Source organism: Anopheles ziemanni, chromosome 3, assembly GCF_943734765.1.
Source record: "Anopheles ziemanni chromosome 3, idAnoZiCoDA_A2_x.2, whole genome shotgun sequence".
Classification (NCBI taxonomy): Eukaryota; Metazoa; Arthropoda; class Insecta; order Diptera; family Culicidae; genus Anopheles; species Anopheles ziemanni.
Genome location: NC_080706.1, coordinates 75312907 through 75336985, shown reverse-complemented (window position 1 = coordinate 75336985; position 24079 = coordinate 75312907). Strand labels below are relative to the sequence as shown.

The following is a 24079-nucleotide window of genomic DNA, read 5'->3' as shown; positions in this document are numbered from 1 at the left end:
TTAAGGTCTGTAGTTTATAACTCGATTTCAAGTCGCGAATATTTACTTTATGCAATGTGCGAAATATAATGACTCAAAAAACAATTTGTCTAAATTTATTTTCAACAAATTTTGGAACAAATTGCAGTCAAGCATTTTTTAGAATACTGACTTTCAGTGGATCCACCCAACCTTTTCCTGCGAACACCGAGCAATTTAACATAACGCGTGTAAGATTTGGTGAATCCTTCCAGAGCATTTTGCCGATGGCCAATCCTTTTATGATGCTGAAGGCACGTTTAACACGATGACCAGAGTAAAACCTGATTTGGTAAAATATTGAGTTGCGACCAAGTCTGAGCATAAGGTCTATCCATAGTAGATATTCGTAGTCTTGATAAGTTGGGAATACTTTTTGGGAAATAAAAATTGGCAACATGCTTGCGAACTTGATACCCGCCGTTTTACCAAAGACTTCAGCTGTTATCTCTCTAAGCGAAGAATTATTTATCCTCGCAAGATAAACCTTATCGGTGGATGCGTGCTTGGCCTGGCCGGGTCCTTACACTCGTAGCTCTTTTGAATTCCACGATTCACTGAGTGAGGTTGAGTTCAGTAAATGTCGCCCCAATCGTTTGCTAACCGCAGAGTATAAGCTGATGGAAACATTGTCAGTACTGTGAATATAGTTTGTTTGTGAAGAAGATAATTTAGGTAAAAATCGGATTTTAAGAAGTTACGGAAATGTTAAACGGCCCGTTCTTATCTTGTGCTGTCTGGTTTTTATTTTATTTTCAGAGAAGTGAAGTATTGAAAAGCAGTTCTTTTTGAAGCTATTTTGTTCCATCATCATACGGATTGTGAAGTCCCCGGTAAGTTATATTTCTACTGGTGAACAAAAAGGGTGTTAGCCGACGTAGAAGTCGAAGTCGAAGCCAGAGTCGGCCATCTTGTATGTCAAATATGTCGCTGAAGCACGAGGCGGCGCCCAGTAAATTTATTAACCACATTAAGTGTCTTTCGCGTCGAACAAAACACGACAATGACCATTTTTACATACGAATAACGGTCTTTTTGTAATGTCGCAGAAAGTCGCGACGGAAACGTTGGTCAGAACGTCCAACGCAGCGAGCCGGGGCCGCATCGTGCTTGCGCGACATTTTTGACATACAAAATGGCCGGCTAGGATTACTCATATCCGGTGTATTTCCACACGGCCGTGTAGATATGCGATTAGAAGTGAGTCAGCCTCAGCACGGACTTCGATCGAATCGAACTGTTGATTTTCATACATATCACGTCAAGGATTTGGTGCTTTTGAAAAAGTTTGAATCTGTGATTTGAAAACGAAGCCCAATATGTATGAAAAACAAAAACGAATACATATTTTGGGTGGAGAAAAAATAGTAAAGCCTTATGCGATTGGTCTCATACATGCTGCTTCTTTCTCTTCGGCCGTTCATAAACGTACCCTGCGGGCGGAAATATTATTCAACAGAGTTTCCGAATTCCCGGAAAGCAATGTAATGATTTAAAATAATTCACACGGAATTCGTTGGCATCCAACATCATTGAAAAGCTGATTCTCCTACGGCTTTTCATGTACGTGCTTTCGCACCTTTTTAGATATAGCACCAAAAACTGTTCGGTAACGACAACGAAAACATGATAGAAAATTCGAGCCAGATGCTTTCGAATTTATGATGTCGTATCATCGATCGATCTCGGCGCACGGTGTCACGATCGACGTAAGGCTTATGGGACGTTAGAAACGAAATTGCTGAGTTATGCTGAGCCGTAATTAAGCTGCCGAAGAAAAGGTGAAAAATGGGCAAAGGGCGACGGGAAAGGCTTTGGGTTCAGTTTTCTTTTGCCACCATTAATTGTTGGATTTTAATAGATTGAAGGATGCATTATTTGACATGGTATAGTTTTATCTCTTTGATTTTCATTTGCAAACCACCCAAATTATTGCAATGAAAAATATCTGTTGAATAGAATTATCCTACAAATTAATCTTATCACACGCTTCACAGTTGTTCGTGATGTGGGTGATGACATGTCTCTTTCAGTAATCTCATTTTTGATACAAGGTCTTCTTAGTAACAGTTTAAATTTTCGAGTACCTTCGGAGCAGCTTTCCACGTACATTTCGTTTCCTGTTGGTGCAAAGTCCGCCCGTTCCTTTATCAATTATCTGTTCGCTGGTGGTTTGATGGTGATAAAACGGTCCGCAAATCAAGAAGAGAAAGTGCCCTGAACCAGCACCCACTTTGATTGAGTGGTGGTTGGTATTTCAAAACGAGTAAACTTTGAACTAATTTTCCAAATGTTTAACTATGGTCGTATATGATTCAAACTTTTAAAAACATCGTTTGCGTGACCTGCTGCTGAAGCAAATACTACTTTTTTTCTTCTTAATGGAACACTTTTTCTAATAGCTAGAAATGGAAAAAATTTGTGCACGTTTTGCCCATGTTGTTTGCCACATCCGCTGTCTTATCTCCAAACATTGTATCAGCGCCGCACAGCGTGCCTTATGAAGCATGTACTCTTCATTTATAATTATAATAATCATTTATAATTATTATAGGATATACCAAACATTTCCTACAACTGGCTTTCAGTGGATTCAACGAACCTTTTCCTGCGAACACCGAGCAATTTCGTGTGTAACATAACGCGTGTAAGATTTGGTGAATCCTTCCAGAGCATTTTGCCGATGGCCAATCCTTTTATGATGCTGAAGGCACGTTTAATACGATGACCAGAGTAAAACCTGATTTGGTAAAATATTGAGTTGCGACCAAGTCTGAGCATAAGGTCTATCCATAGTAGATATTCGTAGTCTTGATAAGTTGGGAATACTTTTTGGGAAATAAAAATTGGCAACATGCTTGCGAACTTGATACCCGCCGTTTTACCAAAGACTTCAGCTGTTATCTCTCTAAGCGAAGAATTATTTATCCTCGCAAGATAAACCTTATCGGTGGATGCGTGCTTGGCCTGGCCGGGTCCTTACACTCGTAGCTCTTTTGAATTCCACGATTCACTGAGTGAGGTTGAGTTCAGTAAATGTCGCCCCAATCGTTTGCTAACCGCAGAGTATAAGCTGATGGAAACATTGTCAGTACTGTGAATATAGTTTGTTTGTGAAGAAGATAATTTAGGTAAAAATCGGATTTTAAGAAGTTACGGAAATGTTAAACGGCCCGTTCTTATCTTGTGCTGTCTGGTTTTTATTTTATTTTCAGAGAAGTGAAGTATTGAAAAGCAGTTCTTTTTGAAGCTATTTTGTTCCATCATCATACGGATTGTGAAGTCCCCGGTAAGTTATATTTCTACTGGTGAACAAAAAGGGTGTTAGCCGACGTAGAAGTCGAAGTCGAAGCCAGAGTCGGCCATTTTGTATGTCAAATATGTCGCTGAAGCACGAGGCGGCGCCCAGTAAATTTATTAACCACATTAAGTGTCTTTCGCGTCGAACAAAACACGACAATGACCATTTTTACGTACGAATAACGGTCTTTTTGTAATGTCGCAGAAAGTCGCGACGGAAACGTTGGTCAGAACGTCCAACGCAGCGAGCCGGGGCCGCATCGTGCTTGCGCGACATTTTTGACATACAAAATGGCCGGCTAGGATTACTCATATCCGGTGTATTTCCACACGGCCGTGTAGATATGCGATTAGAAGTGAGTCAGCCTCAGCACGGACTTCGATCGAATCGAACTGTTGATTTTCATACATATCACGCCAAGGATTTGGTGCTTTTGAAAAAGTTTGAATCTGTGTGAAATACATATTTTGGGTGGAGAAAAAATAGTAAAGCCTTATGCGATTGATCTCATGCATGCTGCTTCTTTCTCTTACCATTCGATCTTTATTGACAACATCGGCCGTGCATAAACGTTTACTGCGGGTGGAAACATTATTCAACAGAGTTTCCGAATTCCCAGAAAGAAATGTAAAGGCTGGAAATAGGTCACATTCTTGGATTCATGGGCATCTATCATGATCGAAATGCTGATTCACCTATAGCCTTTCCTGTACGTGAAATAAAAAAAATAGCGACTTTTTTGCAAACTTGATACTCGCCGTTTTACCAAAGACTTCAGCTGTTATCTCTCTAAGCGAAGAATTATTTATCCTCGCAAGATAAACCTTATCGGTGGATGCGTGCTTGGCCTGGCCGGGTCCTTACACTCGTAGCTCTTTTGAATTCCACGATTCACTGAGTGAGGTTGAGTTCAGTAAATGTCGCCCCAATCGTTTGCTAACCGCAGAGTATAAGCTGATGGAAACATTGTCAATACTGTGAATATAGTTTGTTTGTGAAGAAGATAATTTAGGTAAAAATCGGATTTTAAGAAGTTACGGAAATGTTAAACGGCCCGTTCTTATCTTGTGCTGTCTGGTTTTTATTTTATTTTCAGAGAAGTGAAGTATTGAAAAGCAGTTCTTTTTGAAGCTATTTTGTTCCATCATCATACGGATTGTGAAGTCCCCGGTAAGTTATATTTCTACTGGAGAACAAAAAGGGTGTTAGCCGACGTAGAAGTCGAAGTCGAAGCCAGAGTCGGCCATCTTGTATGTCAAATATGTCGCTGAAGCACGAGGCGGGGCCCAGTAAATTTATTAACCACATTAAGTGTCTTTCGCGTCGAACAAAACACGACAATGACCATTTTTACATACGAATAACGGTCTTTTTGTAATGTCGCAGAAAGTCGCGACGGAAACGTTGGTCAGAACGTCCAACGCAGCGAGCCGGGGCCGCATCGTGCTTGCGCGACATTTTTGACATACAAAATGGCCGGCTAGGATTACTCATATCCGGTGTATTTCCACACGGCCGTGTAGATATGCGATTAGAAATGAGTCAGCCTCAGCACGGACTTCGATCGAATCGAACTGTTGATTTTCATACATATCACGTCAAGGATTTGGTGCTTTTGAAAAAGTTTGAATCTGTGATTTGAAAACGAAGCCCAATATGTATGAAAAACAAAAACGAATACATATTTTGGGTGGAGAAAAAATAGTAAAGCCTTATGCGATTGGTCTCATACATGCTGCTTCTTTCTCTTCGGCCGTTCATAAACGTACCCTGCGGGCGGAAATATTATTCAACAGAGTTTCCGAATTCCCGGAAAGCAATGTAATGATTTAAAATAATTCACACGGAATTCGTTGGCATCCAACATCATTGAAAAGCTGATTCTCCTACGGCTTTTCATGTACGTGCTTTCGCACCTTTTTAGATATAGCACCAAAAACTGTTCGGTAACGACAACGAAAACATGATAGAAAATTCGAGCCAGATGCTTTCGAATTTATGATGTCGTATCATCGATCGATCTCGGCGCACGGTGTCACGATCGACGTAAGGCTTATGGGACGTTAGAAACGAAATTGCTGAGTTATGCTGAGCCGTAATTAAGCTGCCGAAGAAAAGGTGAAAAATGGGCAAAGGGCGACGGGAAAGGCTTTGGGTTCAGTTTTCTTTTGCCACCATTAATTGTTGGATTTTAATAGATTGAAGGATGCATTATTTGACATGGTATAGTTTTATCTCTTTGATTTTCATTTGCAAACCACCCAAATTATTGCAATGAAAAATATCTGTTGAATAGAATTATCCTACAAATTAATCTTATCACACGCTTCACAGTTGTTCGTGATGTGGGTGATGACATGTCTCTTTCAGTAATCTCATTTTTGATACAAGGTCTTCTTAGTAACAGTTTAAATTTTCGAGTACCTTCGGAGCAGCTTTCCACGTACATTTCGTTTCCTGTTGGTGCAAAGTCCGCCCGTTCCTTTATCAATTATCTGTTCGCTGGTGGTTTGATGGTGATAAAACGGTCCGCAAATCAAGAAGAGAAAGTGCCCTGAACCAGCACCCACTTTGATTGAGTGGTGGTTGGTATTTCAAAACGAGTAAACTTTGAACTAATTTTCCAAATGTTTAACTATGGTCGTATATGATTCAAACTTTTAAAAACATCGTTTGCGTGACCTGCTGCTGAAGCAAATACTACTTTTTTTCTTCTTAATGGAACACTTTTTCTAATAGCTAGAAATGGAAAAAATTTGTGCACGTTTTGCCCATGTTGTTTGCCACATCCGCTGTCTTATCTCCAAACATTGTATCAGCGCCGCACAGCGTGCCTTATGAAGCACGTACTCTTCATTTATAATTATAATAATCATTTATAATTATTATAGGATATACCAAACATTTCCTACAACTGGCTTCCAGTGGATTCAACGAACCTTTTCCTGCGAACACCGAGCAATTTCGTGTGTAACATAACGCGTGTAAGATTTGGTGAATCCTTCCAGAGCATTTTGCCGATGGCCAATCCTTTTATGATGCTGAAGGCACGTTTAACACGATGACCAGAGTAAAACCTGATTTGGTAAAATATTGAGTTGCGACCAAGTCTGAGCATAAGGTCTATCCATAGTAGATATTCGTAGTCTTGATAAGTTGGGAATACTTTTTGGGAAATAAAAATTGGCAACATGCTTGCGAACTTGATACCCGCCGTTTTACCAAAGACTTCAGCTGTTATCTCTATAAGCGAAGAATTATTTATCCTCGCAAGATAAACCTTATCGGTGGATGCGTGCTTGGCCTGGCCGGGTCCTTACACTCGTAGCTCTTTTGAATTCCACGATTCACTGAGTGAGGTTGAGTTCAGTAAATGTCGCCCCAATCGTTTGCTAACCGCAGAGTATAAGCTGATGGAAACATTGTCAGTACTGTGAATATAGTTTGTTTGTGAAGAAGATAATTTAGGTAAAAATCGGATTTTAAGAAGTTACGGAAATGTTAAACGGCCCGTTCTTATCTTGTGCTGTCTGGTTTTTATTTTATTTTCAGAGAAGTGAAGTATTGAAAAGCAGTTCTTTTTGAAGCTATTTTGTTCCATCATCATACGGATTGTGAAGTCCCCGGTAAGTTATATTTCTACTGGTGAACAAAAAGGGTGTTAGCCGACGTAGAAGTCGAAGTCGAAGCCAGAGTCGGCCATTTTGTATGTCAAATATGTCGCTGAAGCACGAGGCGGCGCCCAGTAAATTTATTAACCACATTAAGTGTCTTTCGCGTCGAACAAAACACGACAATGACCATTTTTACGTACGAATAACGGTCTTTTTGTAATGTCGCAGAAAGTCGCGACGGAAACGTTGGTCAGAACGTCCAACGCAGCGAGCCGGGGCCGCATCGTGCTTGCGCGACATTTTTGACATACAAAATGGCCGGCTAGGATTACTCATATCCGGTGTATTTCCACACGGCCGTGTAGATATGCGATTAGAAGTGAGTCAGCCTCAGCACGGACTTCGATCGAATCGAACTGTTGATTTTCATACATATCACGCCAAGGATTTGGTGCTTTTGAAAAAGTTTGAATCTGTGTGAAATACATATTTTGGGTGGAGAAAAAATAGTAAAGCCTTATGCGATTGATCTCATGCATGCTGCTTCTTTCTCTTACCATTCGATCTTTATTGACAACATCGGCCGTGCATAAACGTTCACTGCGGGTGGAAACATTATTCAACAGAGTTTCCGAATTCCCAGAAAGAAATGTAAAGGCTGGAAATAGGTCACATTAATGGATTCATGGGCATCTATCATGATCGAAATGCTGATTCACCTATAGCCTTTCCTGTACGTGAAATAAAAAAAATAGCGACTTTCTTGCAAACTTGATACTCGCCGTTTTACCAAAGACTTCAGCTGTTATCTCTCTAAGCGAAGAATTATTTATCCTCGCAAGATAAACCTTATCGGTGGACGCGTGCTATGCCTCGCCGTGTCCTTACACTCGTAGCTCTTTTGAATTCCACGATTCACTGAGTGAGGTTGAGTTCAGTAAATGTCGCCCCAATCGTTTGCTAACCGCAGAGTATAAGCTGATGGAAACATTGTCAGTACTGTAAATATATTTTGTTTGTGAAGAGGATAATTTAGGTAAAAATCGGATTTCAAGCCGATTTCAAGAAGTTACGGAAATGTTAAACGGCCCGTTCTTATCTTGTGCTGTCTGTTTTTTATTTTATTTTCAGAGAAGTGAAGTATTGAAAAGCAGTTCTTTTTGAAGCTATTTTGTTCCATCATCATACGGATTGTGAAGAACCTGGTAAGTTATATTTCAACTGGTGAACAAAAGGGGTGTTAGCCCATGTAGAAGTCGAGGTTGTGTGTCATTCTTTTAAGGCGTTTAATTCTTAATCTCAACACTGTGAAAACACGTGTTACCGCACGTCTACACGGCCGTGCGACATTCCAGTGACCTCCCTGGTGGCAAAACCAGCATGCTTTTTCGTTCTCTCTAGTTGGCAATTGATACCAACAGAACGAGAGAGAATGATGATTTTCCACCGGGGCTGGTTTTCCGCGACAAGATGAGTTGCGTGGTCCAGCTGTACATTTGTAGAGCTGTACAGCAACCACGTAGCATGAATTGTTTACTCTATCCTTTCTTTTCCCTTCTCGGGAGAATGTGACTTTTTAAGATAGTTTGTGGTACGGTTCTACGGTCATTTTTCTTTTTTTTTGCTGGTTCAGATAATGAATTTTGTTCTCGTTTATTTCTTTGAAATTTCTGAATCAAACCTTCCCCTGTAGGAAACCTTCCCCTAAGCTACGATGTAAGCGGATGATGTCGTATGTTACTCAAATCTCTATCATACTTATGGATGTAAACGTATACGTATGTTGGGCTCCGGCCGGTGAGGTTGTAGTTTGTCAGCCCTTCGATCGTGAGATGTATCATACGATGATGTTTCTTTTGGCACCCATTGATACCGCATTCTTTGGCAAACCAACATGTATTTTGGTTGTGTCAGTTGGATTGGAGACAATTTGCAAAAAGTTTCTCCGTTTTTACAATTTCGTATCGTTCTGGAGGCGTTTTGTTTTTAAATTGGTCCCAATTTAAAATATTGTGACTGCCGTTACCGTTTGGGCATTCTTGGTTGCTGTTTTTCTTTTGCTTGCTAGTATGTTTGCTAGTCAGTCGCTAAAGTGTAGTCATCTCTCTACTTTCATCTAACTCGTCCGGCATTCTGATCCATTTTACATGCTTGTTTTGAGGCAATTTGCTGACCAGCTCGTTAATGAGTCGATGGTCTTTGTAATCTTTGAAAGATACGGACGCGACTCCGAATACCGTATTTTTACCGGCTAAACCACCTGTTGTGCGCTACCCGCGTCACCACTACCCTGTACCGCAAGGTTTTTGGCCGGTAGATGGGGTATAGCTTCATTTTATTCTGCAGCTTTAACGGCAAATAGCACTTGTGCTTTCGATAAGTCCTTGCGCAAAAGAATTGGCCGACCGATGTCGAGCCTCCCGCGATGCAGCCTCGGCTGACCGTAGAGTGTGCCAGTTGGGACAAACAGGGTGGCGGCCCGACGTCGAGCATTTTTGTACGTCTGGTTTCACATACGTACAAAAAAGCGCGCGATTTTTAAAATATTTACAGCGGTAAACTCCAATGAAAAAAGTACAACAATATGAAACATCAGAAGCGTGATGATTTTCTGCCGTGTCTAGAACGCTCATTTCATTGACAAGTTCCTTTTTGACACTGATCGGTTACGCCCTCCGTGTCAAGTTACAGCGTGATGCTGATCGATAACCCAGTTGACGTTAGAACTTCAATTTTGTTATTGTTTTGAAAGAAGGTGCGATTTAGAAGGAACGTTGCCCCAGTTGTATGTTGGCCTGTCAAACCCTGTAAAATTATGTTAGTTAACGGGGTAGATAGTGGTAGATGTGCGGGATATGAACTAGAATGTAGTATTTCGGATTCAGATTCAACTTTAACGGTCTTTGCAATTAATGAATGAATCTGAATGTTAGAATGCAGAATTAATGAATGTTAAACAATCGAACTTTGCTGCGGTCGGCTAGTTCCTTACTGTCGCTTTTAATATATTCTCACCTCTTATTATTTGATATTTCTTCTTTTTTTACATAGTGAAACTTTTCCCACGTGAATCATTTGAATCTAGCTCTATCTGACGGTCTCCATCTGGACTGAACTTCGATCGATAGATCTTCGGTCGTACGGATTATTACGGTAAGTTATGAACCTCTTTCAAAAGATGCTATCAGTATATTCATATCGGTTTTTACATGTTTTACTATAAAATTAACTATACGTTACATAGATGTTGTTTGAGATTCTTAACAGCTCTAATCATAACAAAGTGAATGATTTCTGTTTTTATTCCAGTGATCTTGAAGGTCAAACAAAAGAAAGTACAGAGTTGAAATTAGGAATAAAAAATTACATAGAAAATCAATCGTTTCGTACTGCAGCTTAAAATCTTATTCAGAGTGTGTGAGAAAAAAATATAGAAAATCTATATCCATGTAATGTTTATATAACATTCTACTAATGAAGTCTTTTTAATACCATTTGCAGATGTCTCATCTACCTCTCAGAAGGCAAGATAACAGAACTTTGGTTGATCCCGCTGCAAATTCTATAACTGCACCGGATGCAGAACATACTGATCAAAAGAGTCATGGACTGAAATCCTCCCTTCACGGTATAATGTACCAGCTGAGACTACTGGTATTAACGGTTTGCTATGCAGCTAAACTTACGAGAGACGACGTAAATTTTGATTGCACCATTAACAGCGAGGATCCCGAAAGCGGAAAATTTGATGACGTCATTTTCTGTCTCAATGATGGCGAAAACATCAGCAACCTTTTTATTCAGGCAAAGCACAAACAAGAAAACACCACCATCACAATGAAGGATCTTAAATCGACCAATGAGAGGGACCCGTTTTCCATTTGTAAGTATTTCAATTCATTCCTTAGCCTGCCAAAGAGGAACACATCGGATGTGTTTGTTCTTTGTACGAACGCTGAACTAAGCGAAAGTCTTAAACAAATTATGGAAACATATATATTTCTAACAAATGCATTTGAGTCAATTTTCAAATCCATAACTGGAGAAGCACGTAGAATCGATGTAAAAAATATGAAATTTAATCAGCTAATTAGAGATAATTCCGATTTCGTGAAACTCATAAAGCAGTTGGCAGAACACATTGTGAACAAAAAAACGGTTAATTTGACTGACAGTTCAAAATTATTCAAAAAATATCGCCCTTTTATTGAAAAGCTTGCTTCAAACATAAGAAGCGATCAATTTTACAACATCAATGAAAAAAGTTTTGACGCGTATCCAGGATTCAAAACTAGGTTTGAGAAGGAGTGTAGATGCCTCATGCGAAAAGAATCAGAGTATGACATTTGGGAAGATATAAGAAAATTCGGTATTAAATTTAATATACCAAAAGTGCCAACATCACACAATCTAAAACGACCTGTTCCTCCGATAGAAATAAACGACAAACAAATAGAGGCTTTTTTAGCATCATTCATCATTGTTTCTAATACGAAATACGAGCATGAAATACCTGAAGTTATAACGGATATGCTCGAAAGTAGCGACGCTAAACTTTTATTCCGTGAAATACAAGGAACAATTGCATCAAACATGGCTTGTGATCAGCTTTCAAACTGGATATTAGATTGGTTGAAAGATAAAAAAAGTAAATCTTTGAAATTGATTGACATAAAAGAGTTTTTCAAAAAGTTCGAATCACAAATCGATTTCTTGCGTTTAGAAGGCATATCAAATGAGTACTGCAAAACGCTGCAAAGCTCAGATCTTCAATGCTGCACTGACGAATTGAAAAAAAGGATTTTATATGGAGAACTTAAGGAGCTTCTGACGAAAAAGGACGTAGTTGGTTGCAACAAAATAAGTATAAAGCAATGCAACTATCCTCCATGGTTAGTGCTTCAGATTTTACAATTATTGAGAGATAATCATAATAAACTTAACTTTTTATTTTTAGATTTAGAATCATATAAAAAAATGCAAAATGATGATGCAAAAGTAGAAAATGTATTCTGTGTGCAAAACTTTCCCCTAATTTTAGTGATTAATTACGCAAAGTCAGCTGCTAAAATTCATAAATTATCAAAATGGGAAACCACCCACACACCCATAAAGATAATATTAACAATTGAACAGTCATTTAAGTCTACAAAACCCGAACAACCACTTTCACTCAAACATTTGACCGACGAAAGCAAAACTAAAATAGGGAATAGAATCGCAATCCAAACTTTCTACGGAGCAAATGCTTCTTATGACGATATTTTCCGTGCTGAAGATGACGTGAATTTCGTTTTGGATGTTGTTGAACTTCCTAATGAATCAGTGGTAAAACAGAACATTGTAGCTGAAGAGTATAATAACATGGAGCACTATATGCAGCGCAAATTGGAACTATTCAAGATGGAACAAGAAACTGGCTGGGATATACACAAAATTATTGCCCTACAGAGAGAGGAGCTAGCGAAGGACATGTATTCAGGGATTAGAAAAGCTGGTCTTGATGCATTAAGGTTAAAACTTCCTTTTTTAGGGTATATTCAAGTCTTGCATGCACTGATAGAAAAAGCGCGTGAAAGTGATCAACACTCCGTCAGTGATGCAGTAGGTATTCCAGGCATTAATTTTAATATGAAAAAGAAAGTTCATATAATTTTTAATGAAGCCGGGTCAGGGAAATCTTGCTATTTAAAATGGCTAGCTAGGCAACTTCAATTAATGGAAGAGTACAGAGATTGCTGGATTGTAAAATTTAATTGCACAAATTTTGCCACAGATTTTAAACTATTGAAAGATAAATGTCCAAACATGGATGAGCTTGACGCAATAAGACTGTTTTATCGGTTGACTCATTTGAGTTTCTTTGTGAATAATAAACACAATGGAGCGGATTTAAATCAGGAGCGGAAAATTGCTGGGGAAATTTCAGAACAGCTATTTCTCTGTGATGGAAATATTCGTCTGGATGAAAACAACTTACAGTCATTGGAGTCATTTAACCCGAAGCACTTAGTACTACTTAGAATATTTGAAAAAAAATTCAACAATCAAAAACTCATTGTTATGATGGACGGATTTGATGAGATTACTCCGAATTACACAGGCGTGGTACTAAAGCTGTTAGAAACTCTTAAAAACATTGCAGGAGTTTGTAAAACTTATGTTGCTAGTCGTCCATATGGATTTAGACAAAAAATTGAAGAGAAGTTGGGTGATTGTGGGTTTTATAGGTTGAAACCATTTAACGTATTAGAAATATTGATATATACGCAAAAGGTTGATTCAACTGGTAGCCAATTATGGAGTCAAACAATGCAAATTAATTTTGATATTGTGCAATTAGTGTTACTGTACTTACTTGCATCACACAACATCAATAATCCGTTTTTTGTTTCGTTGTCAGTCAAATTTTTGTTGCCTTTAATTAAAAAACATTTAAGTTTAAAAGAAACATCCTACGGCTCTTCAGAACAACTCGATACGAAATTAGAGAAAATATATGGCGTTTTAGGAAAAGAGTTAACTTCTATTAGTATTATAGAACATTTTATCAAGGAAAAGCTTTTCGATGATGAAAAAAAATCTGGGGCTTGTATTGACTCAACACATACCATAGACAACGTGGATATTAGATATAACGACATAAAAATGAAACATTCTGTTCTAGCTTTGTACGCAGTCTTCAATGAAAGTAAAGTTAAAAAGCTATTATCAGATCAACAACACCGCGAAGCAATCGAATACATGAAAAAATTGGAAAACGCGGCAGCAAATACCGGTGTTGTCGATAGGATTGTGGATAACGTCCCAATTTTCATGCATCGAATCTTTGCAGATTATTTTGCAGCAATTTGGTTCCGCTCCAATATGGAGAAAGATGGTGTTAAAAACTTCCTGAAATGTCACGTCCACCAGGGAAACGAAACTGCATTAATTGAAAGGTTTTTAGATCAATTGATTTGCGAGAAAAAAGATCTGCACAAGGCGGTAATTGATAATTTGGAAGCAAACGTGGAAAATTTGCTCAATGATAACCCAAACTTGATTAAAGATACCGATGATTGGGGAAGAACTCCATTACAATTGGCCTTGTTTAATATTTCGATTCTAATGTTGGATTGGAACGGTACCCTCGGGGCTTTATTGGATCGAACTCAGGAAAGTGACTTGGATATAAAAGATACATATTTTAATTGGACGCCGATAGAATATGCACTAAATCAGCTTAATAACAATGCTACGCAAAGGATTCAACAAGCATTGGAATGTGAATACAATTTGCTCGATCCACCTGTTAAAACCGTGGGACGAAACCGTAGGGCATTTTTTTTGAAACGTCTGTTCGATAAGCTGACACAGGATCTAGTCAATGAAAAAAGGCTTGATTTAAATTTGAAGATTGATATAGGTATGTTTCCAAGGCTTAAGTCAGAAACACTTTCTGACGTCAGAAGCGTACCTTTTCTGGAGTTTTGTGCCATTAATGATTCGCTGATGCTTCAATGTCTCGTCAAATATCCAAATGAACTTCAATTCATAGGATCAAAAGCACCTCGTCTCATAGAGTTAGCACTCGAGCATCGTGCAGTCAATGTTCTTCAGCTCTTGCATATACGACATAAATTCCCTTTGCCGGACAGGATGGATTTTAAAGATGAGTTATTGATGTTAGTTGCGTTAATGCAAAGTCGTAAAGACATGTTTAGAGATGCTTTTTGTAAATACTGTGAGAAGCACAATGTTTCGTGTTTGCAAGAAGATCAACTTCAACCGGTTTTCGATGTACAAGGATGCGAAGAGTGTATTTCATTTCAAGGAGATCTATTCCCTTATTTTCCAACACAATTTGAGCTCGTACACACTCCTGGTATCGATGTGGGTACGGATCTGTTGATAGCAAGGGCAATACATACGAGTAATTTATCGATGTTAAAATACTTGATTCATAAAACCAAAACTACTGTAAACAATCAGTTGATAACAAGAATGGTGAAGACCCATAAAGTAGAGTATAGTCAGAGCTCCTCCCATTTTCTTCTCAAAAGAAGTGTGGATATTAGTGATGTTGGTGATGTAAATGGACGAAATCTTTTATATTTTGCCATTGAACATGGTCAGCTTAATTTGGTGAAATGTTTGATTGCACGTTATGATTTCAAACCGTTAGATACAAACGTAAAGGAACATAACTGGAATTCCTTTTTTTACTGCGTTCAAGAGGTTCCATTTGAGGGGCGGTTGAAAGAGCAAATTGTCCGAACAAGGTTGAATATCTTCAATTATTTGTTAGACTCGACGAACGAGGATCCACGGAATATTTTAACTCAAAAGGACTCGAATGGCAAGACCGTCCCTTACTATGCGAGTAAGAATAACATTCCTCTTGTGAACAAAACCTCTAACCTAGCTATTGAAAAGCTCGATAAAGAAGCAATCATTTCTCTTACAAATTTCTTGAAAACGACGGGCATCGATTTGTTCCAAATATTGGAAGTTTTTGCAAACAACACAAATTTGTCGCACAGCATTTGGTGTACCATTTGCGAAACAGTAAACGACAACAATGAACTACTTCAATACAAGCATTCAAAGGGTTGGAATCTTTTACATACCGCCATACTAATGGGGTGGTTTGGTTTAGGGAAATGCCTTATTGAGCGTTTTAAGTTTAAAGTTGATAAAGTTAATGAAGAAAACAACAATTGGAACGCTTTTTTCTATTGTGTCAACCGTCCTGTAAAACTGTCAAGCGACGGTCAAGCAACGAAAGATTTCTTCTCGTACATGGAAAAAAAAACAAGCATGGACTATTTTAGTCAAAAGGATTCGCTAGATCACAATATCTTTTACTACGCGATGAAAAACCATGAACGTATTGCTGATAGCATTATTATCAAGGAGTTTAAGGCAACAGGCTCAACTTCAATTGAAAAGCGATCATCACTTTTTCTGCAACGCCTAAAAGAAACAAAGCATACAAAAAATAATGTTATTCAATTTTTAGAAAAATGGTCGACATGTTCTGAATTAAAATCAAAAAATGAAATTCACGCCAAAGTTTTAAGCTTGATAGAAACGGAGTACTGATTATAGCTTCTATCTTCTACAGCATCATCGATGGATAGGAAAAGGGTCTATAGAATTTCATTAAATTCGTGATAACGAACATAACAAATAAAATTTAAAAAACATTGTTTGTGTTAATGTAGCGCTACGTAAAATGTAAGAGGCCAAAAAGCAGATAGTACGAATATGAGATAAAATAGCCAGAAAACAAATATGAAACATTGCAAAATAAGATCACGAAAAATAAATTCCTAAAGCAAAGCATACGAATCGTACGAAGTGTTTTCAGTATCGGTTTACTACTATTGTCGCCATGCAAAATAAACGACGCATATATGAAACTAGCAAACTTTATCCAGCGGGAGTTGTTGCTCATTTAATTGGAAAAGACAAATAAAAATCCATCGATCCATCGATCCATCGGTCCATAGCGGGTAAGTCAAACATTTAATAAGACATCTTTGATATTCTTCCTGTCGCAGCTTGATGCATTTTTGGAGCGAAAATGCGAATATTAAAATAAAAAAATAAACATAAAATCTCACTGATTAAACAATAATGAAATTAAATAATAGTTTCATCATTATTATTAAAAATTAAAGATTCAATTTCGTTTTGTAATAAAAAAAATCCTACATCAGTTTCAAAAGGGGTTTTTTTCCTTCATAGTTGGGGGGAGGAGGGGGGAGGGGGACAGTTCCTTTAAATTGTTTGCAAATCTTGAATGTCTCGGCAAAGCTCAACGAAAGTGAAATTTAAAATTTTTCATTTAGAAACAGCACAAGACGTAAAGTACCCTAGTGAGCTCAGTTCAGCAAATTTGATTCAATCAGAGGAGTATCTTGTACAATGGTAGCAGGTCAAGTAATGTCTGTCATGTTTCATTGTAAGCAAGAAGAAGTACAATTTTTAAACATCGAAATTTAAGGCTAATATACCCGACTAATAAAAAACCTCGTATGATCTCGTATAGATTGAGGTTATAGCCATATACATTTTAACCATTTCACAGTCTCAATTGAAGAAAATGGATCAAAAAATTGTTATAACATTTTATATGATTTCTGTATTTTTTTAGTTGTTATATCTTTTCCTCCGTATATTTTTAATCTTCGCGCTTCAGTAATTCAAAACTGAGTATAAGTGATTTGCTGAAAACAACAGCTTGGGTTATAAGCTCTCAATATTCAATCGCCTTCGTGGCGCAATCGGTTAGCGCGTTCGGCTGTTAACCGAAAGGTTGGTGGTTCGAGTCCACCCGGGGGCGGAGATCTTTTTTTCGTTTTTTGTTTTCTTTTCTCTACCACATAAACGAGTCTTCCCATTTAAAACAAAAGCTAAATTTCATAGTACAAAGATATATTGGTTCCTAAGCAGAGTGGCCAATTTGAGATGCTGACAATGAGCATGGTATGCTGAATGACGGGATTTTAAAATGAAATGAAGCTGCTGTTCAACCAAACGAAATCTAAATTCATGCTTCATCGTTACGAAGTGTGTCCTTTAAATGGGTATTTATTATTCCAATCGTAAGAGTGATCGCAGTTTTTACTTCACAGTTCACTACTGCCCTCGCGCAGTTCGAAAGCGTAAAGAGAGAGTTAGAAAAATCAATAGCAAACGGCCGTGAGTCCGTCCTCATCATTCGCAAAACGAAGCCGCTTTAGACCCGCTGGTAGAGGTACAGGTAGCCCAGCTCTTTGGGTGGATTCTGTGAGATCGCCACCTTATTGTCGTTGAAGATCACCCATTGGCCGTCCTTGCAGATGTGGCAAACGTAGTGGCCCACCTGTGCCGAGGTGCCCATGTGGGAGATGAATGCAACTAGTTTATATTCTGAAAAGAAAGGAGGTGGAGAAAATAAAAGTTCAATCAAGTTGAACCCACAAACCGATTCCGTTACTCACTGCCCGTTCCGTCACGATAGGTGGGTCCCTGATTGCTTGTGGAGGCCGCGCCACCGGTCGCTGCTGCGGCAGCCGCCGTCGCGACACTGTCGGAGGTCGCATCGTCGATCGCCATACTGTCCAGCTCGTCCGTGTGCGAGAAGATCCAGTCGACTGCACGCTCCGTATTGTTACCCGTCTCCTTGAGCGCCTTCGACGCCTGCCGATCGGTGAAACCCATTCCCATGAGCATTTCCAACCCGACCGGATCGGGCACGAAGGCGGCTGCGGCCCCACCAGCCTTCCCTTCCGTGCCGGGCGGCACAAACGGGCTCGCAAAGTCCGCATCGGCAATGTGCTCCATCATCCACTGGGTCGCGGGCTCAATGCCAGAGTTTTTCGTGAAGAAAATCGCTCGCTTGCAGGCTTCCGGCGGGAAGCCCATGCCGAGCAGCTGGGCCATCACTTCCGGATCCATCGGAGGCGGCGTGGGAGGACGTCCGGCAATGTCGGGCAGTTCTTCCTCGTGCGGTTGCTTTCCGGTGCCACGCAGCGTCTCCAGATCGAGCACCTCCGGGATATCGATCGCCACGTCCAGCTTGACCGAGGTCCAGTCTTCCTTTAGGGTGAACTTTTTCAAATGCAACATCAGATAGTCCGGCATCGAGGCGAGTTTGGTCGTCTTCTTGGCGGTGGTTTTGGCCCCGATGGCCGAACTGTAGAACTGCTCGACCAGCTCGGGCTGCGCGAACGTGTCCAGACAGGCGGACAGTGGAATCTTTGGCCGCACCAGACTGTCTGGGTCGACCCGGCGACCCTCCTTTTCGGCCGCGTCACGCTCCGCCTCGTACTGCTTCACCTCGTCCAGGTTGGTCGCCTTCTGGAGCGGAATTTGCAGCGGCAGGCACCATTCGTCCCGCCGATTGTACATCACCTTGCCGCTCGAGCAGCACTCGACGCGATCTTCAATGCAAAAGCGTAGTGCATCGGCCGGATTCGCCTGGTGCCGGCTGTGCTTCTCAAGCGTGCTGATCAGATGGAGGAAGAACTCCTGCGCGTCTTGCTGCTGTTTGGTGGAGAAATCCGGATGGCCCTGACCGATCAACGCCTTGAACATGGTCGGTGCGATACCACCGCTGGACGAGTCCAACGTGTCGAGGCTGTTCTCCGACAACACACTGTACCGGCCGCTGCACAATCCAGTGCCAAGTTTAGCCCTGACGGAAGAAAAAGGAAAAAGCTTTAAAACAAATGCCTGGTTTATCGGAATCGTTTAACTTACATCTGGACGTTGAAATCGTTAGCCGGATCGGCGGGGAAATTATCGAATATTCCCTTCGAACCTTCGACGAATCGCCTCACGAAGTCGGGAATGGTAAACATAACCTGCATGACGCTGTTCAGATAGCAGGTGTTACCTAGATTCTTCATGCCAGTATACCCGGGTCCGGCGATCGGCTTTAGCTGGCTCGCACTCTCGCAAAGCAGGCCCCACTCACCGATCCGCTGGTTCAGATCCAGCTCCAGCTCGATCATCGATTTCTCCGTCTTCTCCAGCTGGCCCACATTGATGCCCCAGTGTGCCAGATGTTTCACCAGATGCGGATCCTCCACCATGTCGTCCTCGCTGTAGCTGTACACGTCGCCCTTCCCGTCGGCCGTTATCGTTCCCAGCTTCACCGCCAGTGGATAGTTCGTCTCCTTGTAGTGATTCACGGCGTGATCGTTTCCACCCGAGCCGTCAAAAAACTTCCGCCCGCACATGATCGAACCGTCCGTAAGGTTCAGCCAGAGGTTGCTGGTGAGGTCGCACTTTTCGCACTTCCAGCCGGTCGGTGGAATTTTCTTGCCATTATCCAGCTGCAGCAGATCGAGCGCGTGCTGCGACACCTGCCGGATCTCGCCGTCCCATGTGCCGGCCAGCTGTTCCCGCTCGCGCTTCACCGAGGCCGCCTCGGCCTTCTGAATCGCTTCGACCGCGTTCTGGACCAACAGGGGCAGCTCCGCGTTGGGGTAGTCGAGCCGCACGGTCGGATCGCCAACCACCACCACCTGGTAGTGCTCTTTGTAGTCGTACTTCTTGGTATCTGCCGCATTGTAGCCACCCTCGACACCGATCGCTAGCCGGGTGATCTTCTTCTCCGGTCCCTCACCGCCGCCGGCCGCCGCCTCCGGGTCGGTAATTTCGATTTTGTCACGCTTCAGGTGCACGAACACCCGATTCCCGGTGCGTTCTGCGTACTGGCGGACATGCTCTTCGCCGAATCCAAGAAAGCTAGCCAAACTAACGTACAGTCCGGTTTCCGATTCCGGATTGTCAAACGAGTAAACACATTCCTCCTTGTAGACGTTGTCGTTGGTACAAGGTACCTTCACCTGACCCAGATACTTTTGGAGCGTTTCCATCGCCGAGCGTATGTTGAGCTCAGTGCTATTGCGATGATGCTGAAAGTCTTTAACGATGTACACGGTTTGCCGTGGTTTTTGGTGTGGCTGTTTTGCTGCAAAATTTACGCTGCACTAGTTTCAGGAAAGCCGCCTTTTTGACATTTACTGAACTATTGAACTAAAAGCCCAAGATCGATGTAACAGACAGGTCGATGCATTGCTAATTTCTGCACCGCCATTGTTATGACAGTTACGTCAAAAGTGATATTTAAACAAACGTGCAACACAAGGTTAATATACAGTTATGCAGGTTAGGACACCGCAATTTTGGTCAGCATCACAATGGATCCGACTGCAAATAACGCTGATAGTGATTTGGTCTGCCTGTTATAGTTAATCATTTCTATACATCTACCAAAAACTTCTATCAGATATAAATCACCTTTCATTCCATTTTAGGGCCAGTATCACCAAAATCAGTAAAAGACTAGAACAAAACAAAATCTATTCTCATTGGCAATCCCGCCTGATGGAACCATGATTTGATGAGAATCCGAGTGATGGATATCACTTTCTGCGAGTTGTAAGATTCATCTTTCGATCGTGCTTAGGCTAACATTAGTTTAGAAGAATGGGATGAAGAATGGGGTTTAGGAGATTGGGAATGGGGGAAGAATTTGTGTGGTCAACGATTTGTATAGTACAAGTATATTGATGATTGTAACTTTTAAAATATCTTTGTAAAACCGTTAGCAAACTAGTATAATTTGGGTCATTTTTTTGATAATTTTCTTATCCACAATTTGTAAAAATGACCTACATATCACCACCTGTTTGGAATATATAGTAACCTTGGTGTATTCCGCTTTCCAAATGCGTTTATATTATAGAGTTATACAGTATACGGACAGTGGTGAGAAATAAGAACAGCGAGTGGTGAGAAAGTTGAAGGTCTGTTAACTCGAGTAGTGTTGGGTCGCGAGGGAAAGAGCTACCTTAATCGCTCCGCTCACCTTATTGCTGAGCACGCTCCTTATTCAATTCAGATCCGCAGTGAGCTCTTCAAATATCACGCTAGCGGGCTCCTTTAACTCGTGCGCTCCTTTCGCTCGCGCGCTCTTCGAATCACTATGGAGCTACCCCTCGCTCATCGCTCTCTTCGGTGAGCGTGAGCCTTGTTTTTTGTTGTTGTCGTGAACATGTTTTTGTCGCCCAACTTGAGTTTCCCGGGAAATTATTTTTTTACGATTTTTACAACTCTCTACATTGTATTATTGTATTATTTATTTTAATTGTATAGCTTACTATAATTAGCCTATCTTATGGTAAAATATTTTGTACAATCATAGCATCTTTTGAATCAGCCGCCACGCATCATGGCAATCATAATCAAACACAAACGATCTCTGGATCAGTCAAACTCCAGCTTCCGGAAGGTACCGGCCGTCCCGAAGAGATCCTTCTCCTCTGCCAACGGATTGGTGTTTCGCCGGCGACTTTCATCGACACCGAGCGATTCCTCCGCGATCAGGTACGTCCGGTTGTCAATCAGCCTTTGCTCCCACTCATCCACAAACTGCTGCACTGGGCCAAGCTCTCCACCCAACTCCGCCGGCAGGATGGACTTGGGGAAGTGTTTGTGCAGTGACTCCAGGCTGGAACCGTGCGATAGGATCTGTGGAGAAAGAATATTGCATCCGTTTTTTAATCATTCGCGTTGTGCGTGACTGATACTGGCTGCTGAGAATAGCTGTGTTGTTTTCAGGTGTCGCAGCTTATCAGTGAAATTCGTGTGAATGGAACGCGACCGCGATAGTGCGGATGTCTCCAGAAGGTTTGCAGCTGACGTACGTACCGTGCGTTTGCGGTTCTTTTCCGTCATCAGACTCTTGAAGATGTTCAGCACGATGTCGAAGCCCTTTGGTGTGTTGATGAAGTGGAAACCCTTCTGGCGCAGGGGTGACGCCTGCTGGTTTAGAATGGACGCCTTGCGCAGGAACGAGAGGTTGAAGTTGAACAGGTGGCCGCTGGAAGAGTGACCCAGATCGATGATGGCCGCCTGGCCGCAGATCATCATCTGATCGTCATCGCGAAGCAGGATGTCACCGATCATGGTGAACACCTTCAAAATATCCGGGAAGTCGCAGGCGTCTCCATCGAAGGCATCTCCTCGGATCAGGATGATCTTCGGGTCGTCCGGATGGACCGTCTTAGGTAATGGCACCGTCACACTGAAACCCCACATCACCCATGTTGAGAAACGATCTCTTTTCGACCATGTCGCTGGCTCTACCTTACCCCATTCTGATGACCTTGCGCACGAACGGATCGAGAGGATCACGACCGCGCATCACCTCGGGCAAAACGGACCGGATGGTGTAGTAGGTGTCCAGCTTCTCCTTGACACGTTCCAAGCTGTGTTTGCACGAGCGCAGGAACCCGAGCAGGAACTGGTCCTCGAGTCGCCCCCGAATGTGTCCAGATTGTCGCATCCATGTCTTGATGACGTCCAACTCCTCGACGATGGTATTTTCCTTCTCGTTTAGCTCTTCTGCCGCCTTACGCTTCAAACATTCCGGAATGGGGCGCACTAGCTGTGAACGTTCCACCGAACCGGCAGAATATTAGATCCGGGTCTACTGCCAAAACAGATGATGACCTTACCGTCATTATGATATCGCCTACCGGTGCTGGAAACACTTCTTTAACTAGTGTATCTACTTTCATGCTCATTCTGTCGACGGTGGGTAGAACACCAAACACTGAAGCTATACCGGACCAAACTCGCGAGATTTCTGCACGGAACTGTGCCCTGTCTCCCACGGGTCGTGTATCATATATTGTTTGCGTCTGACGACCGGTTCGGATACGATCAGATAAGATAAGCGACGGGCACTTCTCGAACCATCGTCGAACTGGCATCAGGTGCAGTGTTTATTAGGGCACATGTGCGAAAAAAAATCAAATGTGAAGAAGAGAAGAAGTATCCGCAACCGGTTCGTGTGAGTTTGACACTGAAACCGGCGTGCGGTAACTGTGTGGATGATTTTTGGGTTTTTCAGTTTTGATTACATGACCCAGCGCTTTTGCGTACGGTGCACTTCTTTTAGCGACATGCGGAAGTGTCCCGATCCGTTAATGCGTTGATTAGTGACGCCGTTGATAAGGACTATAATTAAATATTCGGAACCAGTGATTCACGTGGCTGTTGTTCTTTAACGTATGGAAATGGATACGTTTTATACGAGCTGGTCAAATAAATGACAAATAGCGATTTTATTCTTAATGCTTGAATCTGTTATAGTAGACATAGGAATAAGTAATTCACGATTACTATGGCAACGATAATACTATATATAAGCAGTGCATCTGCTAATAAAGATCATTCGGTTAAGGAACCATTCTGCAATAGGTTATGGGCCCAGAAGAGTAAAAGCAAATGTCGAAAATGAGTACTGGAAGTTCCGTTGAACAAAACGCTACGGAGGGAAGAGGAGCAGGATTGCCGACGGCGGGCGTAGGACGGCTCAACGGAATCAATCTTCCCATGGTAGAAAGGTTACGTGGACGTGAAAATTACTCAACATGGGCGTTTGCAATGCGGATGATCTTGATCCGCGAAGGAACTTGGAGTGCCGTGGAACCTGATGAAGGCGAAGTAGTGGACAAAGAGACAAAATTGCGTGCATTGGCAACAATCTGTCTGAGTCTGGAGAGTTACAACTACAGTCTGGTTCAGGACGCAACGGATGCAGCTTCAGCATGGAAGAAATTGGCCGCAGCATTTCAAGACACCGGATTGACCA

The 24079-nt window shown here is 41.5% G+C and overlaps 3 protein-coding genes and 1 non-coding gene across 4 annotated transcripts; 2 read left to right on the top strand and 2 right to left on the bottom strand.

Moving 5' to 3' along the window:
• Positions 1–12564: 12564 nt before the first annotated feature.
• Positions 12565–13681, top strand: LOC131285471 (uncharacterized). Its single transcript, XM_058314328.1, has 3 exons — positions 12565–12678; positions 12916–13179; positions 13601–13681. Exons 1-3 carry the CDS (start codon positions 12565–12567, stop codon positions 13679–13681), a joined length of 459 nt encoding a protein of 152 aa, XP_058170311.1.
• A 3511-nt stretch (positions 13682–17192) lies between these two features.
• Positions 17193–17266, top strand: Trnan-guu (transfer RNA asparagine (anticodon GUU)). The gene has a single exon. It is a non-coding gene; the product is annotated as a tRNA-Asn (tRNA).
• Positions 17267–17498: 232 nt separating this feature from the next.
• LOC131290012 (ubiquitin carboxyl-terminal hydrolase 5) lies at positions 17499–20419 on the bottom strand. The gene is made up of 3 exons (XM_058319390.1): positions 19168–20419; positions 17907–19102; positions 17499–17835 (listed from the first exon to the last, which is right to left on the bottom strand). Exons 1-3 carry the CDS (start codon positions 20289–20291, stop codon positions 17663–17665), a joined length of 2493 nt encoding a protein of 830 aa, XP_058175373.1. The 5' UTR covers positions 20292–20419; the 3' UTR covers positions 17499–17662.
• Positions 20420–21684: 1265 nt separating this feature from the next.
• Positions 21685–23006, bottom strand: LOC131288231 (alpha-tocopherol transfer protein-like). The gene is made up of 4 exons (XM_058317347.1): positions 22938–23006; positions 22572–22867; positions 22129–22504; positions 21685–21948 (listed from the first exon to the last, which is right to left on the bottom strand). The coding sequence occupies exons 1-4, from the start codon at positions 23004–23006 to the stop codon at positions 21685–21687; spliced, it is 1005 nt and encodes a 334-aa protein (XP_058173330.1).
• Between the last annotated feature and the right edge of the window lie 1073 nt (positions 23007–24079).

What these genes read in the sequence shown, in the direction of transcription:
- LOC131285471 (XM_058314328.1), top strand. Translation starts at nt 12,565, where the DNA reads ATGAAAAAGAAAGTTCATATAATTTTTAATGAAGCCGGGTCAGGGAAA. An exon ending in AGTACAGAGATTGCTGGATT is followed by an intron (nt 12,679 to 12,915) that starts GTAAAATTTAAT and finishes AACAACTTACAG; the next exon opens with TCATTGGAGTCATTTAACCC. An exon ending in ATAGGTTGAAACCATTTAAC is followed by an intron (nt 13,180 to 13,600) that starts GTATTAGAAATA and finishes ATTCTGTTCTAG; the next exon opens with CTTTGTACGCAGTCTTCAAT.
- LOC131290012 (XM_058319390.1), bottom strand. Translation starts at nt 20,291, where the DNA reads ATGGAAACGCTCCAAAAGTATCTGGGTCAGGTGAAGGTACCTTGTACC. An exon ending in AACGATTTCAACGTCCAGAT is followed by an intron (nt 19,103 to 19,167) that starts GTAAGTTAAACG and finishes TTCTTCCGTCAG; the next exon opens with GGCTAAACTTGGCACTGGAT. An exon ending in CTATCGTGACGGAACGGGCA is followed by an intron (nt 17,836 to 17,906) that starts GTGAGTAACGGA and finishes CTTTCTTTTCAG; the next exon opens with AATATAAACTAGTTGCATTC.
- LOC131288231 (XM_058317347.1), bottom strand. Translation starts at nt 23,006, where the DNA reads ATGAGCATGAAAGTAGATACACTAGTTAAAGAAGTGTTTCCAGCACCG. An exon ending in CGCAAGGTCATCAGAATGGG is followed by an intron (nt 22,505 to 22,571) that starts GTAAGGTAGAGC and finishes GTGGGGTTTCAG; the next exon opens with TGTGACGGTGCCATTACCTA. An exon ending in AAAAGAACCGCAAACGCACG is followed by an intron (nt 21,949 to 22,128) that starts GTACGTACGTCA and finishes CTTTCTCCACAG; the next exon opens with ATCCTATCGCACGGTTCCAG.